The following is a 17,765-nucleotide window of genomic DNA, read 5'->3' as shown; positions in this document are numbered from 1 at the left end:
TTCCATTGTATATATACACTACATCTTCTTTATCCATTCCTCTGTTGATGGACGTTTAGGTTGCTTCCACGTCTTGTCTGTTGTGAATAGTGCTGCTTTGAACATAGGGGTGCATGTATCTTTCCAAATTAGAATTTCCCCTGGATATATGCCCAGGAGTGGGATGCTGAATCATATGCTAACTCTACTTTTAGTTTTTTAAGGAACTTCCATGCTGTTCTCCATAGTGGCTGCACCAATTGATATTCCTACCAATAGTGTAGGAGCGTTCCCTTTTATCCACACACCTCTCCAGCATTTATTGGAGTTCTTTTTTTTTTTTTTTTAATTGAAGTCTCCAGCATTTATTATTTGTAAATGATGATGGCCATCCTGACTGGTGTGAGGTGGTACCTCATTGTAGTTTTGATTTGCGTTTCTCTAATAATTAGTGATGTTGAGCTTCTTTTCATGTGCCTGTTTGCCATGTGTATGTCTTCTTTGGAGAAATGACTATTTAGGTCTTCTCAGTTTTTGATTGGGTTGTTTGGCTTTTTGATATTGAGTTGTATGAGCTGTTGGTGTATTTTGGAAATTAAGCCCTTGTCAGTTGCATTGTTTGCGAATATTTTCTCCCAGTATATAGGTTGTCTTTTCGTTTTGCTTATGGTTTCCTTTGCTGTGCAAAAGCTTGTAAGTTTGATTAGGTGCCATTTGTTTATTGCTTTTATTTCTTCTGCCTTGGAAGATTGACCTAAGAAAACATTGCTACATTTCATGTCAGACTATGTTTTGCCTGTGTTCTCATCTAGGAGTTTTATGCTTTCATGTCTTATATTTATGTCTTTAAACTGTTTTGGGGGGGGATGGGATTAACATTTTTTTTTTTTTTTTTTTTTTTTTTTTTTTTTTTTTTTGCGGTACACAGGCCTCTCACTGTTGTGGCCTCTCCCGTTGTGGAGCACAGGCTCCGGACGCGCAGGCTCAGCGGCCATGGCTCACGGGCCCAGCCGCTCCGCGGCACGTGGGATCCTCCCAGACCGGGGCATGAACCCGAGTCCCCTGCATCGGCAGGCGGACTCTCAACCACTGCGCCACCAGGGAAGCCCTAACATTTTTTTTTAATCAAATAATTTTTTTATTGGAGTATACTTGCTTTACAGTGTTTTGTTAGTTTCTGATGTACAGCCAAGTGAATCAGCTATATGTATAAATATATTCCCTCCATCTTTGACCTCCCTCCCCCTGCCCCATCCCACCCATCTAGGTCATCACAGAACACTAAGCTGAGCTCCCTGTGCTATACAGCAGGTTCCCACTAGCTATCTATTTTACACATGGTAGTGTGTTTATGTCAAACCTAATCTCCCAATTCTTCCCACCCTCCCCTTCCCCCACTGCATCCACACGTCCGTTCTCAACCTCTGTGCTTCTGTTCCTACCCTGAAAATAGGTTCATCTGTACCATTTTTCTAGATTCCACATATATATATGTGTTAATATATATTTGTTTTTTTCTTTTTGACTTACTTCATTCTGTATGACAGACTCTAGGTCCATCCACATCTCTAAAAATGACCCAATTTTGTTACTTTTTTTTTTTTTTTTTGCGGTATGGGGGCCTCTCACTGTTGTGGCCTCTCCTGTTGTGGAGCACAGGCTCCGGATGCGCAGACTCAGCGGCCATGGCTCACAGGCCCAGCCGCTCCGCGGCATGTGGGATCCTCCCGGACCGGGGCACGAACCTGTGTCCCCTGCATCGGCAGGCGGACTCTCAACCACTGCGCCACCAGGGAAGCCCCCCAATTTCGTTACTTTTTATCTCTGAGTAATAGTCCAGTATATATATGTACCACATCATCTCTATCCATTCATCTATCGTTGGACATTTAGGTTGTTTCCATGTCCTGGCTGTTGTAAATAGTGCTGCAGTGAACATTGCGGTACCTGTCTCTTTTTTAATTATGGTTTTCTCAGGGTATATGCCCGGTAGAGGGATTGCTGGGTCATACGGTTGTTCTATTTTTTGTTTTTTAAGGAACCTCCATACTGCTTTCCACAGTGGTTGTATCAATTTACATTCCCACCAACAGTGCAAGAGGGTTCTCTCTTCTCCACACCCTCTCCAGCATTTATTGTTTGTAGATTTTTTGATGATGGCCATTCTGACTGGTATGAGGTGATGCCTCATTGTAGTTTTGATTTGCATTTCTCTAATAATTAGTGATGTTGAGCATCTTTTCATGTGCCTCTTTGCCATCTGTATGTCTTCTTTGGTGAAATGTCTATTTATAGGTCTTCTGCCCATTTTTTGATTGGGTTGCTTGCTTTTTAAATATTGAGCTACATGAGCTGTTTATATATTTTGGAGATTAATCCTTTGTCCGTTGCTTTCATTTGCAAATATATTCTCCCATTCTGAGGGTTGTCTTTTCGTCTTGTTTTTGATTTCCTTTGCTGTGCAAAAGCTTTTAAGTTTAATTAGGTCCCATTTGTTTATTTTTGTTTTTATTTTCATTACTCTAGGAGGTGGGTCGAAAAGGATCTTGCTGTGGTTTATGTCAAAGAGTGTTTTTCCTATGTTTTTCTCTAAGAGTTTTAATTTTATAGTGTCTGGTCTTACATTTAGGTCTTTAATCCTTGTCTTGTTCCTTATCTTAGAGGAAATACTTGCAGTTTTTCACCATTGAGAATGATGTTTGTTGTGGGTTCGTTGTATATGGCCTTTATTAGGTCCTGTATTGGATTCTGTTTGCTAGTATTTTTTGAGGATTTTTGCATCTATGTTCATCAGTGATATTGGTCTGTAATTTTCTTTTTTTGTGATATCTTTATCTGGTTTAGGTATCATGGTGATGGTGGCCTTGTAGAATGAGTTTGGGAGTGTTTCTCCCTCTGCAGTTTTTTGGAAGAGTTTGAGAAGGATCAGTGTTAACTCTTCTCTAAATGTTTGATAGAATTCGCCTGTGAAGCAATCTGGTCCTGGAGTGTTGTTTGTTGGGAGTTTTTAAATCACAGATTCAATTTCAATACTTGTAATTGGCTCCAGATTAGGCCCGGGACTTCAACAGGCTCCCCAGGGCCCAAGTGGCCAGGGAAAACTCTAGCTGCACTCCCTTCCGATCCTCCACTTTCCTGAGGCTCTCCCCTGTCCCCATTGATCCCTAATTGTGGGTGGGCCGCTCCAGGCATGGTACCCTTCCCCTCCCCCAGCTGCCCCTCATGGGTGCTGGTCCAATTCCGCCAGCCTTTACTTTTCCTCCCCCCTTTCTCCCTCCCACTCCTGCAGGACCCACGTGGCTGGAGGAGGTCTTGATGGGCAGAGGATCAGGCCCAGGACCTCAGCAGGCTCCCCAGGGCCCAAGTGGGCAGGGTAAATGCTGGCCTCATTCCCTTCTGATTCTCTGCCCTCTCCAGGGTCTCCCCTGTTTCCCCTCTGGGCGTGGGAACCCCTCCCCTCCCCCAACTACTTCTCAGGGCTGCTGGTCCCATCCCGCCTCTACTTCTCCTCCCCCCTCCCTCCCCCCAACATCCTGCCCAGTCGCTTGGGCGTCTTCCCATTCCCTTAGTTGTCCGTGGTTCCCCACCAGTGCCTGGTAGGTGCACTAGTTGTGCAGAGATGTGAATTCCGCATCCTCCTAGTCCATCATCTTGACTCCACCCCAAGATTCTAAATTATTTTTTTAACATCTATGTATTTATTTGGCTGTGTCGGGTCTTAGTTGCGGCGCACAGGATCTTTGTTGTCATGTGTGGGATCTTTGTTGCAGTATGCAGGATTTAGTTGTGGCATGTGGGATCTTTAATTATGAGGTAGTATGGTCATTTTAACAATGTTAATTCTTCCAATCCAAGCTCATGAGTTATCTTTCCATTTCTTTGAATCATCTTCAGTTCCCTTTATCAGTGTTTCATTGTTCTCAGCGTCTGTCTTTCACCTCTTTGGTCAGTTTTATTCCTAGGTGTTTTATTTCTTTTTGATGTGATTTTTAAAAGGGTTGGTTTTTTTTACTTTTTCTTTCTGTTGTTTCATTGTTAGTATAAAGAAGTACAACAGCTTTTTGTATGTTAATCTTGTATCATAATACCTTGGTGAATTTATCAGTTCTAATAGGTTTTTGTGTTGAGTCTATAGTTTTCTAGAGAGAGTATCATGTCATTTGCATATATTGACAGTTTTACCTCTTTCCTTCCAATTTTTTTTTTTTTTTTGTGGTATGCGGGCCTCTCACTGTTGTGGCCTCTCCCGTTGAGGAGTACAGGCTCTGGACGCGCAGGCTTAGTGGCCATGGCTCACGGGCCCAGCCGGTCCGTGGCACGTGGGATCTTCCCGGACCGGGGCACGAACCTGTGTCCCCTGCATCGGCAGGCAGACTCTCAACCACTGCGCCACCAGGGAAGCCCTTTCCTTCCAATTTGGATACCTTTTATCTCTTTTTCTTGTCTGATTGCTGTGGCTAGGACTTCCAATGCTATGTTGAATAAAAGTGGTGAAAGTGGGTATCCTTGTCTTGTTCCAGATATTAGCAAGAAGGTTTTCAGCTTTTCACTGTTGAGTATTATGTTGACTCTTGGTTTGGCATAGATAGCTTTTATTATGTTGAGGTATGTTCCCTATATAGCCACTTTGGTGACAGTTTTTATTGTGAATAGATGTTGAATTTTATCAGTACTTTTTCTCATCTATTGAGATGATCATGTGGTTTTTGTCATTTCTTTTTTTGATCTGGCGTATCATGTTGATTGATTTGCATAATGTTGAACCATCCTTGTGGCTCTGGAATGAATCCAACCTGATCATAGTATATGATCATTTTTATGTGTTGTTGGATTCGGTTTGCTAATATTTTTTTGAGGATTTTTCTAACTATATTTGTCAGATACTGGCCTGTAGTTTTTTGGTAGTGTCTTTGTCTGGTTTGGGTACCAAGGTGATGGTGGTTACATAGAATGACTTTAGGAATGTTCCCTCTTCTTCATGAGCTCCACCCCTCTGAGCTCTTGGAATGCATAAGCTCTGGAAGGTTGCCCACACGTGGAGACGGGCCTGAAGTCTGAGCCGATTGCCTGCATTCCCCTGTGAACACACTGCTATGGTGGAGCCTGCCCCTCCCTTCGCATGATGGACCTGGGCTGTGTCCTGCACACACCACCAGTTGCAGCCTGGACCACACTCTAGGCCCTTTGGACTGTCTTCGCACAGCCAAACTGAGTCCTCTCCCTGGGTCTGTCCACTGAAGCCTGAGTTTCAGCCCCCAGTTGCCACACACACCAGCAGGCATGCATCATGGGCTGGGAAGTGCAGTGAGGTGGTGTTTTGTGACTGCCTTCTTTCACTTACCATAACATTTTAAGGGTTCATCCATCTTGTAGTATGTATCGGCACTTCATTCTTTTTGTGGGTGAATAATATTCCATTGCATGTGCATATACTACATTTTATTTATTCATTCATCAAGTGATGAATGTTTGGGTTGCTTTCACCTATTAGCTATTATGAATAATGCTGCTATAAACATTCTTGGAAGTGTTTTTGTATGAACATATGTTTTCATTTCTCCCGGGTATATATCTAAGAGGGGAATTGCTGGATCATATGTTAACTCTTATGTTTAATCATTTGAGGAATTGCTACACTGCTTTCCAAAGTGGCTGCAAAATTTTACATTCCCCTAGCAGTACCATGAGGGTTACTGTTTCTCCACATCCTTGTCAACTCTTGTTATCTGACTTTTTAATCTTAGTTATCCAAGTGGGTGTGAAGTAGTATCTCATTCTGGTTTTGATTTGCACTTACCTGATGACTAATGATTTGAGCATATTTTCATGTGCCTATTGATCATTGTACATCTTTATATATCTTTGTATAGCTTTACATTCTAGATACAAGTCTCTTATCACATATATGATTTGCAAATATTTTCTCCCATTTCTTGGGTTATCTTGTCACTTTCTTGATGGTGTCCTTTGAAGCAAAAAAGTTTTTAGTTTTGGTGAAGTCCAGTTTATGAAGTGATTTTTTAAAACTTTCATTTGTTGTGCTTTACTTTCTGGATACAAGTCTCTTATCACATATATGATTTGCAAATATTTTCTCCCATTTCTTGGGTTATCTTGTCACTTTCTTGATGGTGTCCTTTGAAGCACAAAAGTTTTTAGTTTTGGTGAAGTCCAGTTTATGAAGTGATTTTTTAAAATTTTCATTTGTTGTACTTTACAAGTTCCATCTTTTTGTATAATTTTTATCTTTTATTGATATTTTCTATTTGATGTAACATTGCCATCATACCTTTATTTACTTCTTAATCATGTTTCCTGTAGTTCCGTGAATGTGTATATAATGGCTGATTTGGCATCTTTTTCTTACAAATCTGTTCTCACAGGCAGTTTCTGTTGACTGCTTTGTTGTTGTTGTTGTTGTTTTTTAAAGTTAACCACTCCCGGACTTCCTTTGTGGCTCAATGGTTAAGAATCCGCCTGCCAATGCAGGAGATACAGGTTTGAGCCCTGGTCTGGAAAGATCCCACATGCGGTGGAGCAACTAAGCTCATGTGCCACAACTACTGAGCCTGCACTCTAGAGCCCGCGAGCCACAACTGCTGAGCCCGTGTTGCACAACTACTGAAGCCCGTGTGCCTAGAGCCTGTGCTCCACAACAAGAGAAGCCCCCAAATTGAGAAGCCCGCACACCACAGTGAAGAGTAGCCCCTGCTCGCCACAACTAGAGAAAGCCTGCATGAGCAACAAAGACCCGACACAGCTAAATAAATAAAGATAACCACTCCTAATTTTTTTTTTAAATTAATTAATTAATTCATTTATTTTTGGCTTTGGCCATTATTAGGGCAAGATTTCATTTAATTCCCAATTAAGCAAGTACTTGTAAGTATAAATTCTGTATGAACATAATAAAATCTTCCCAGTGTCTTTCAACTGAGGATAACCCAGGTACCTAAGTTCAAGGAAACCTGCTACTCCAGTGAGGAGTTCAATACCACCAAACAAAACTTAGGATCATCAGCCAACAGTGGGAGGTTAGAGACACAGGAGAGACTCACTCAAATTTGTCTGGACCCTCAGAGGAGGCAGATGGGCACAAGAGGCCTCTGCTGGTACCCAGGCTCTGGATCCTCATGGAGTTTAGGCAAAAAGAGAAGTCTGCTCTGGGTCTCTTCATTGGTTGCCAAAATTATTGACAGAAAAAACACGAAACGCACCCTAAAAAGTTTCAAGTTACATGTTTTATTTGGGGACCTTACTGAGGACTGTAGCCTGGGGAAACAGCTGCTCAGATAGCTCTGAGGAACTGTTCCAAAGAGGTGAGAGGAGAGCCAGGATATGTAGGAGTTCTTGCTGAAAAAAAAAAATGTAGCAAACATCACAAGATAACTGCTAATCACAAAAAAAAAGACATCTCAAGTTAATGATTTCAGTGCTCTTTTATGTATGGGAAGATGCAAGAATCTTGGCTCATTGAAATTATTCCTTCAATATACATCTTACCGATCTAGGGCCAGTACCCTTTTTTTCTCCACCTTGAATTCCCCTCAGTGTGCACTGCAGTGGCTGAGGGATGGAATCCAGTAACATGTGTTTACTGGAATGACAGGTGACATCATTTGTCCACATCAGCATAGCTTTGCACATCGTCATGTCACAAGTACTCTGTATTCTTAAAACTGCATGAATGTAAAATTGTCTCTAAAGAAAAAAATACTAATCAGAACATAGATATATGGCATGGCCAAGCTACATCTAAAACAAGTGTTACAGGTCACAAGGCAGAAAAAGTAGATGCACAGGAAGTTGTGAATCAATGACCTCTGATGTTCTGAACCCCTAATATCCACAGTGATTACCAGGTAACATGCTAGGAAGGCTCTTGATGTGACTGTATCTGCACTCTGTACAAACATCAAAAAATCATTCAATGAAAGGTTAGAAATGAATTAATACATGAAAAATTATATTAGGGCTTCCCTGGTGGCACAGTGGTTAAGAATCCACCTGCCAATGCAAGGGACACGAGTTTGAGCCCTGGCCCAGGAAGATCCCACGTGCCATGCGGAGCCTCTAAGCTTGTGCGCCACAACTACTGAGCCTGAGCTCTAGAGCCCGCAAGCCACAACTACTGAGCCCATGTGCCACAACTACTGAAGCCTGCGCGCCTAGAGCCCACGCTCCGCAACGAGAAGCCATAACAATGAGAAGCCTGCACACTGCAACTAGAGAAAGCCCGTGCACAGCAACGAAGACCCAACACAGCCAAAAATAAATTTATAAAACGTTATTTTAAAAGAAAAGGCAAGACTCTTACAGAAGAATGCCAGCTGAAAAAAGTTGAGAGGTGGCATTATTTCGTTCTTTTTTTATGGCTGAGTAATATTCCATAAAAACAAATAATGCCGTTTGCAGCAACATGGATGGGCCTAGAGGTGACCTTACTTCATACTAAGTGAAGTAAGAAAAGGACAGAAGTCAGAAAAGAGAAGGACAAATACATGTGGAATCTAAAAAAATGGTACAAATGAACTTACAAAACAGAAATAGAGTCAGAAAAAGAGTCAAAACAGATACAGAAAACAAACTAATGGTTACTGGGAGGAAAGCAGGGCGGGGGAGATAAGTTAGGAGTTTGGGATTAATATATACACACTACTATATAGAAAATAGCTAACTAATAAGGACCTATGTATAGCACACGGAAGTCTTCTCAATACTCTGTAATGACCTATATGAGAAAAGAATCTAAAAAAAGAGTGGATATATGTATATGTAAAACTGATTCACTTTGCTGTATAGCAGAAACTAACACAACATTGTAAATCAACTATACTCCAATAAAAATTTTAATTAAAATCTTTCTTAATAAAGTTGAGAGAACAGTAGAGTTGGGATATTATCATTTTTGGACATCATAGTAAAGTTTGGGAAAAGCAAAAATCATCAGAATATGCTATATATAGGCAATACATTTCATGAGGCATAGTGTTTGAATGGTCTAAAAGTATATCCCCCCAGATGGCCTACTATTTATAAGGGAGAAGTTACATATTTTGATATGGGATGGTACCTTGACCAGGTGATTAAAATTAATATCCTCAATGAGGGTCAAATAGCCATCATGGGTCTCTGGATGTGATCACCTAAAACACTTGAACATCACTTAGATTTATTTTGTCTGGTAATGCATAACATGAATCAAATCATGAGGAAACATCTGACGAACCAAAATTGGGGAGCATTTTATAAAATATTTGGCCTTGGGAATTCAAAAACATCAATATCATGAAAGACAAAGTTGAAAAACTGCTCCAAATTAAAGAAGAATAAAGAGACATAACTCAATGCACTATGTGATCCTGGAGTGGACAATTGATAAAATGTGATAAAGGACTGCAGATTAGGAAAAAAAAAGGATCATTCCATGTTAAATTTCCAAATTTTGATAATAATACTGTCATGGCCTACATGTTTATGTCCCTTCAAAATTCATCCCCATTAGGATGGTATTTGGAGATGGAGTTCGGGGGAGATAATGAGGTCATGAGGGTGGAGCCCTCACAATGGGATTAGTGTCCTTACAAGAAAGACACAAGAGAGCTTGCTTCTCTCTCTGCTTTCCACCCTGTGAAAGTAAAAGAAGACTGTCTGCAAACGAGGAAGAGGGCCCTAACCAAGAACTGATTGTGCTGGCACCTTGATCAGGGACTTCCCAGCCTCCAGGCTGTGAGAAAGAAATTGTTGTTTAAGCCACCCACTCTATGCTAAATTAGTAAAGCAGCCCAAGAGGACTAAAACAAGTACACATGTCAAAGAAAATCCTGATTCTTAGGAAGTACACACTGAACTATTAAGGGATAAGGAGGCGTGGTATATGCAACCTACTCTCCAGTGATTCAGAAAAAAAAAGTATGTGTATATCTCTATGTAGGTAGAAATACAGAATACGATAAAACATACTATTCTTGCAATTTTTCTGTAAGTGTGAAATCATACAGAGAAATTTTGCTCGTGCTTAGGATTTTTCACCCTTCAGTTTGTGGGAAGAAAGAATATTATACTTGCCTTAAATTCCTCCATAGTTACTCTTTAGTAACTAGATTTTAACAACTACTCTAACATGTAGATTATCATAAAAGAGGTTAAATAGATCTTAATGCTTATGACATCTTAATACCAGCCAGCAAGATAGTTACAAATATACCTATGGTTAAACTGTGCCACAGACCAATTCCTTTATCAGATACAAACCATTTCTAATATTTTGGTTGTCCATGGTGTTTCCAAAACCCTTGTGACCCACTACAAGTTGAACCATCAGAAGTTTTGTTCAGTGGCCTTATGTGGAGGAGTAGTACTGCTATGAAGCAAATACTGAAAGATGATCCTCCAAACATTTCTAGAAAGAGGGTGGGAAGTTTTGCAAATACTACTCACAATATGTAGTAATGTTACCCCAAACTACTGTTCCCAGTTTACTCATAAGGGCAAATACCTGATTGCTTGAAGGGGAGAATTCCTTTCCCAAAGAAGTAATTATCACAGCTTCCTCTGATGAGAAGAGTGGCTTGTACATATGACCCAACCATAGAAGTGAACCACCCCTTTTTTCCTGCGCTTCTTTTCCTTGTGTGCAACACTTGTACAGAATTCCAGACCTGAGAGGAACAAATAAATTGTACTACAGACCTAGTGGATAGTCTTTTGTACTCTTTCAGATCTAAATGCTCTTTGTTCTGCTCTCATAACTCCCAGAAAATGACTGTGACGACTGGTTCCAAAGTATCTTAAGAGCCATTTTTCTTCCCTAAAGAATATTCTATTTTGGAATAAATGCCTATAAATCTATTTCTTACTTTATCAGAACTTATTAAAGAGACCATTCCAGTTGCCAGGTCTTAGAGCATTTACTCCAAACCAAATATGGTTCTTAATAATACAAATGCATTGGAAATATTTGTTCCTTTTCTAAAGCATAATATTTGGTGCTGTGTATACATTAACTCTTTTCCCCATGACAGGCTCATGGTAGCTATACTTTCCCTTTTTTGAGATTTATGAATATTGGACAGTGATTATTTTTTGTTTGTTTTGGCCAGGTGGCTTGTGGGATCTTAGTTCTCCGACCAGGGATTGAACCTGGGGCCCCGGCATTGAAAGTGCTGAGTCCTAACCACTGGATCACCAGGGAATTCCCTGAACAATGATTCTTAAAGAGGGTTTGAGACTTACTGATGCATTTAATTTCCTCTTGGTGTCATTCCCTTAGTCAAGAACCAGGACTTGGAATCTTAAATCCTGGATGCAGCCAATGTTCAAACAGATGGTTCTATAAATAATCACTCAACAAAACCAGCTAGAAAGTCGATAGAAAACTGATGAAATCAAAACTAAAGTTGAAGCCTGTACTTATTTGTTTCAATGAGTTGAAGGAAGAATATCAACATGTAGATTTGGAAATTATTATAATCTTGTGTCCGACAAAGTCTAAGAGAACTGAATTTGAGGGGTTACCAAACCCATTGATGGGTTCCCTTCAGGATCTTAACTCATAAAGCAAAATAATGGATCCACAGTGAAACATAAAAAACATTTTCCCATGGTTAAAAGTTTCCATTTTGAACCGTGAACCAATCAGCAAAGAACTCTGCTTTTTCCAATTCTAACCAGTTCCCTACCACACCGACTGGCCTTTAAAGCACCCCACCCAATCTCGTCTTAATTTCCTAAGATTAAGGGACTCCCAAGCTTTGCCTATAGTTTGTTCTCCTCTGCTACACCAAGCTAAATAAAACTGGCCTTACAGGAACTACAGGCATGCCGCTTAAATATTAATGGGTTTCAAAAGATTTTCTTATTAACACACAGTCCAGCTCCCCAGAGAAAATTACTATTAGTACTTAAGTCGGGTTCCTATTTCAGGCATGGTTTGCTTGGTGGTTTGATGTGGTTCTGATCATATTATATATACCTTGCATTTAAAAAAACTATGCTTTTAGAAATTTTTTTTATACCTTCCTCAGAGAATCATGGTACGGGTTCAATCTTAACACCAGTATCTATCTATCTATCTATCTACCTTGGCTGCGTCAGGTCTTCGTTGTGGCATGCGGGACTTCTTAATTGTGGCATGCATGCAGAATCTAATTCCCTGGCTGGGATTGAACGCTGGCCCCCTGTATTGGGAGCGCACAAGGAATGAAGAGTTACGAGCATATTTGGGCTCCTGTTTTCCGAGTTTTACACATTAACTCCTACCTGCAAATGGTTAATGTAAATGTTCCACTGAACTCTCACCAGCACATTAGGAGAATCCTAAATACAAGTTTTGCCTAGACATTTAAAAGTTTTAGAAATATTTACTTTACATACAGCTTTTAAGGAACACAACAGGCAGGTCTCTCATTCTCAATTTGCCTCTACAATTCTCAAACTTACGAAGTAGAAAAGCAACTGAAGTCATAAAGCCCTGGAAGGAAATATGGACTGTTAAGCAATAATTACTACCAATATAGGTAATCACATGTTGGGCATGTATGCAGACAGGCAAAAAAGGGATCTAAGATTTACAAGAATTTTCCAACTTAAAGTCTTTTCAAAACCTTTACTAACAATTGTGGATGTGTAAAAAAAAAAATGGGGCTTTTTGGTAAGGCAGTTAAGTGAAAAGAGAACACATATTTGAACATGAGTGAACTATTTTACAGGGTTTTTGAGCGTGAACACTGGAAAAGTCAACTATTCTATTTTACTAAGATACTATCTGAGAACGTCTTTAAAAAGTACGTTGTAACATCACTGTCCTACTGGGCCCAGGATTCTCTAGCCTCGCCAGCTTTCTTCAGGTTAACCTGGAGATGGGAGCTCAGGGCCTCAGTTTTCCTCCTCAGGTGTATTAATACAGGCTCTGAGTGGAGACTGAGGATGGAGAACAGGTGAGCAGTGTAAGGCTGCCTCAGATTTCTGCCCTGATCTTAGAATTCAGCTAAGCATCCATATCTCCGACCCTTCGGGGAAAAAAGGAGAACTGATAAATTAGTCTCCATCACCCGCCTGTCATTTCCACAACCACACGAAACCCATGCCTACGCCCTCCTCCCCATCCTCGTCCCCGCCCTTTACTGTAAAACAGAACCCCGACAGCCCACCGCCCGGCGAGCGGCAGTGACGTCAGCCTCGAGGAGCGCATGCGCCATGCCTCGGGGTCCTCTTCCGTTCTTTTCCAGTAACGCTTAGGGTGGTCTCGGTGCTGTTGGAACTATAGTTCCCAGCGGCCGGCGCGGCGGAGGAGGGAGGCCGGGACTGCGCCAGGCAGGCCAGGCACAGCGGGCCTAGCGGGCCACTCCTCCTCCGGAAGCGGTTTTGCAGCCCTTTCCGCCCGCGGTGTCGGCGGCTCGGCGGCGTCCTCGGCTCGGCACGCACGCGGGGGCGGGTCACGGCGGAGCGTGGCTGGCTGGCCGGCGGGGTCGGCGGGGAGGCTGAGGCGGCGGCGGGGACGGCGGCAGCGCGGGTGCCGGCAGGCGGGCTGTCGGGGAGATGGGAGACCCAGGGTCGGAGGTGAGTAGCGGGCTGGGCACGGCGTGGTGCGGGGTCCGGGGGCTGCTGGGCTGGGCCTGGGGGCCTGGGGGACGAGGGTGCCTCAGCAACAATGGCCGCCCGGCCCGGCTCGGGAACCGCTGCTCGGCGCGGGCGCGGCGTGGGTTCCGAGGCCGACTGCCTCTTGGGGAAGCGTGCTCCCTGCTCCTCGGGAGAAGGGATGCGGAGGGGCCCCTGCGGTCCACGGACGCGAGCTCGGGCTCGCGGAGGCTGGGGCTCCGTTAGGTCTCCGCGAGAGCTTTCGTTTTTCGGTTCCCTTTGGAAAAATCTTCTGTAAGTGCGGGGTTGTCTAGATAACCGTGTTTTGGCTTATTTTATAGATAATAGAATGTGTCCCTCCAGCTGGGCCTGAGGCATCCGAGTCAACACCCGAGGAAAATGAAGATGACATTCAGTTTGTTAGTGTAAGTAGCGACGATATTCGGGTTTTTCCGAGTCAGAGACTATGCGTGATAAGCCGTGATGTGATTACCTCTCACCTGTTTGTTCTTCATGCAGCAAACGTGTGTGAATGTCTGATAGGGACTGTACACTGTGGAGTAGGGCATAGGAGTAGGGAATTTGCCCGAAGAGGTGTCTGAGCAGCCCCAGTAGGCATCACAAAGCCTGTGGCCTGCGGTGCGTGTTGTACCCTGAATCTCGCCTCTCCCCCTGCACTTAGAGCCGTTCATGTACGCAGGGTTGTGGTCTCCTAAGAGTGCTTTGAAATGAGACAAGAGTAACTTCTAAAAGATAGCACACAGATTAGGGAGAAGGGCGGCTAGTGATGAGGAATGAGGTAGAAAACCAGAAGGGCTGCAGGAACTCAACTTCTGAGCCTGTGTGTCTCCATAACGTGAAGGCGGGTGGCTTGAAGACTTCACTAAGCTCCGAGCTCATCCTGTTACAGCACAGTCCAGCAGGCGAGGTTCACAATGAAGGGCCCGTATCACCAGGAGCATCCTGTATCTTTCTGTTTTTATTCCCTTCGGACAGTAGTTTTCAAGCATTAGTAAGTAGAAGTGTGTGGATTCCCGGACCTCACTCCAGACTTATGGAATCAGAAATGGGAGGTGGGGCCCAGGAATCTTGATGTTGGTGCAAATGCAGGGGTGTATGAAGCTGTGAACACACTTTGTAAAACATTGGTTGCAAAAACTGAAGGGGGTGCTATGATACATTTGAGGATAATTTCCACCCCACACTGTTAAAGTTTTATAAAGGCTCTGCTTAAAGTAGTATCTCACTTAGCTAGAGAATCCTTCTACTGTAAATGATTCTTTTTGAATACTGTAGTTGAGGTTTGCTGTTAAAGGTGTATAATCTTTCTTTAATTCCCTGTCTGATGTGTATTTGTGTTTGTTGGTTCTTGGACAGTTTTGAAAAACTGGTTATTAAACAGTGTCTTCTATGTACCCCAACGTTAGGCCATTGTGGTGATGCATTGTTGTATTGTGTTTCAGTGGGTTTGTTTAGGAGTCTTTCACAAGATCATTTCTTGGGTTTTTTTGTCTTTGCCCATGCATATGGTGCTGTATCCTTTCCATTTTAAACTTTAAAGGTTTGGCGGGGGTGGTAGAAGACATTGTATCCTGCCTGTTCCTTCACTGTGAGTTGAAGTATGTTTGGCTCTTCAGGACAGATATTTCAGGTTCTCCCTGAATATGGGTATATTTGTGAACGGAGAATATTTACCTTGGTATTTTGTGGAAATTAAAGTAAGAGGGACACACTTCTTTATGAACTATGGGGCTTACTTTGAGAATCACAGATGGAATCTACAAAAATAAGATTAAAAAAAATATATATATAGGTACTGTGTGGAGTGAAGAATGGTGGTGTAGCTTGTCAGTACTTAATGTAAGCATGTATTAGACTGAAGTTTAAGAATACTCTTTTAAGTTAAATATTATTTTAAATGTAGAGAATCTGTTATATCTTTGCATCCAGAGTAAAAATATACAGTCAGTGAATATGTGTCCATCTTGATAGATCTTATATTTATCTCTGTTTCCAAATATAAGTTCAAAGGTTTGATAGTTCGAAATGGAGAAGTGAATTATGTGTATTAAATGCAATTACAGTACTAGAAGAAACCTATTAAAAACATTCCTTATGCCTTTATGGTGATAACACTTCAATGAATTAATGATATCTTAATTCTATTTTAAAATACATTAGAGACAGAATCTTCTCTCTCTAACCCAATCTTATACTTGACTCCTCAGGTAGTGCTTGTTCAATAAAAATAATAAATAGTCTGTGTTTAAGATTTCTTCAGATACAAAAAGAACATTGTGATATTACTTCTTGATTTACACCGGTTTGGATTTCTTAGTTCATTCTTAGCCTAACTTTCCCATCTTTAATCTGCATGGTGGCACAGTAGTTTTTGTGTGGTTTAGAAAATACAGAGTTTGAAACTAAGCATATTGAAGGAAAGGAAGGATATAGATGTGGAGGTGCAAAAATGAGCCCTTTCATTTAAATTTTATTGAAATACACATACAGAGAATTGCACAGTTCATAAGTGTACCGTCTGATTTTTGCAAAACCAATATACATGTGTAAACAGTGCTTAATTCAAGAGACAGAATATTACTATACACACTTTTCATTTAGGTCTTTTGCTCTTATTTTCTGTTTAATTTAGTAATATGATCCCTTATTCAGCCACCATCTTTATTCTCTGCATTCTTTGAAACTGCAGATATGTTAGTTAATTTACTCCCAGAAAACTGTTTTAACTCAGGGCTAATGACGTGATCTTTCACAGTGCTACTCTAGATACAAAGGTATAAAAACTGCTGAGACAGCCTGTCATAATCTTGATAACAGCACATGAGATTTAGGCTTCAACCAAGATGATTGGTATAATGTGGAATCATTGAACATGTGGAATATTTGTATATTTTCATAAATTACTTCAGGGGAGTCATGGACAAATAATGAGGGTGTCTTTTGGCTGCGTGTCTTGGGGTTGTATTAGCTCGATAAATAAAAATAATGTTGGAGCAAAGTCCTGAATTAAGTACCTTAGAGCTACAGAGATTAGTTGGAAGTACATCCTACCCATAAGTGTCAGTATTTCAGTGTGAGAGATGAGATAGGGATGAGGACTTTGTAAATAGTTCTAGTAGAAAGTTCTTTTATAAAAAGTACAAGGTGCTGTAGAAAAAAAAAAAAGACATACGATTTTCAGTTTATTTTTCATAGGTAGCATTTAGTATTTGTGTTTAAAAGAGTATTTTGAGAAGAAACAAGGAAAGTCATCAAAATGGGAGAGCAGAGAGGATTATGCTTAGTTCTGAAGGGTACTTTTTTTTAAGTGGGAGAAGGAAGGATGGGCCGGATAGTATAGATTTTGAATTGTGGACTGAATCTGAACTTACAGCAGGCATTTGGGAATCATTTGAAATGTTTGAATCGGGCGGGACTGCAGAAGTAAACTATGTCCCTAACTTCTCTATGTGGGAAAAAAACCCTGTGTTTTGCTTCTGCCTGTGCTCCTGCCCCTAAATTGTGTGGCTTTGGAGTACAATCCTTTGATTTTGTTGCTGGTACAGAGGGGATGAGAATGATGGTTCACTAGTTGATGGATGAAGCAAATTTAAATAAAATACCTTGTAATTGGAGGACCACGTGCATTTATACTTCTTAAGAATATAAGCAGCCATTATAAACGTAGTAAGAAATTGCCTTTTCTTGATATTTGTATTATAATTATTACTGTTTGAGGAGAATTAATAACTTATTTTTTGGCTAGTGTTGTGAGTTATTCAGAGTTGGGGGACAGTAGCAGGTAGACTTTTTCCTCAAATTAAAGGAAGAGAAAGTATCTTATCTCCGAAACTTAGGAAATAAGCATTGATTTAAACATAGTGTGTATACTTGGAACTGTCTCAGAATTATGTGATTAGAGACCACACAGCCAGTGATGTGATTAGAGAACCAGATGGGCCTCAGTTAGTTTTCTCCTTTGTTAAATGGTACAATAGTGAAGTAATGTGGGGGTTGAATGAAATAACATATGTGAAAAGTTTAGTACCTTTGCCTGTACAGGGCTCAGTGACACATGTTCCCGATTAGAGTAAAATCAACGGAGTACCAAAGGGTTTTGATTCCTTAGGTTCATTATGGTGGAAGTTTGGCCATATCCATTGTGAAAATTAGCTAAAGTATAGAGTGTTTGTTTATAAGTAATATTT

General features: G+C 41.2%; 1 protein-coding gene across 2 annotated transcripts in view; it reads left to right on the top strand.

The window, feature by feature from the left end:
• The first annotated feature begins 13,210 nt into the window (after positions 1-13,210).
• The window catches only part of ZNF451 (zinc finger protein 451), a 92,568-nt gene continuing 88,013 nt past the window's right edge, over positions 13,211-17,765 (top strand). For both annotated transcript variants that reach the window (XR_004352073.1, XM_032647683.1), the window contains exons 1-2: positions 13,211-13,539; positions 13,899-13,982. Coding sequence is in view for 1 of the 2 variants with exons in the window: in XM_032647683.1 (XP_032503574.1) it covers positions 13,519-13,539; positions 13,899-13,982 (105 nt within the window). In the remaining variant the exon portion in view is untranslated. The remainder of the gene's footprint in view (positions 13,540-13,898; positions 13,983-17,765) is intronic.

Source organism: Phocoena sinus, chromosome 11 (genome assembly GCF_008692025.1).
Source record: "Phocoena sinus isolate mPhoSin1 chromosome 11, mPhoSin1.pri, whole genome shotgun sequence".
Classification (NCBI taxonomy): Eukaryota; Metazoa; Chordata; class Mammalia; order Artiodactyla; family Phocoenidae; genus Phocoena; species Phocoena sinus.
This window is presented reverse-complemented; position numbering and strand designations above follow the sequence as displayed.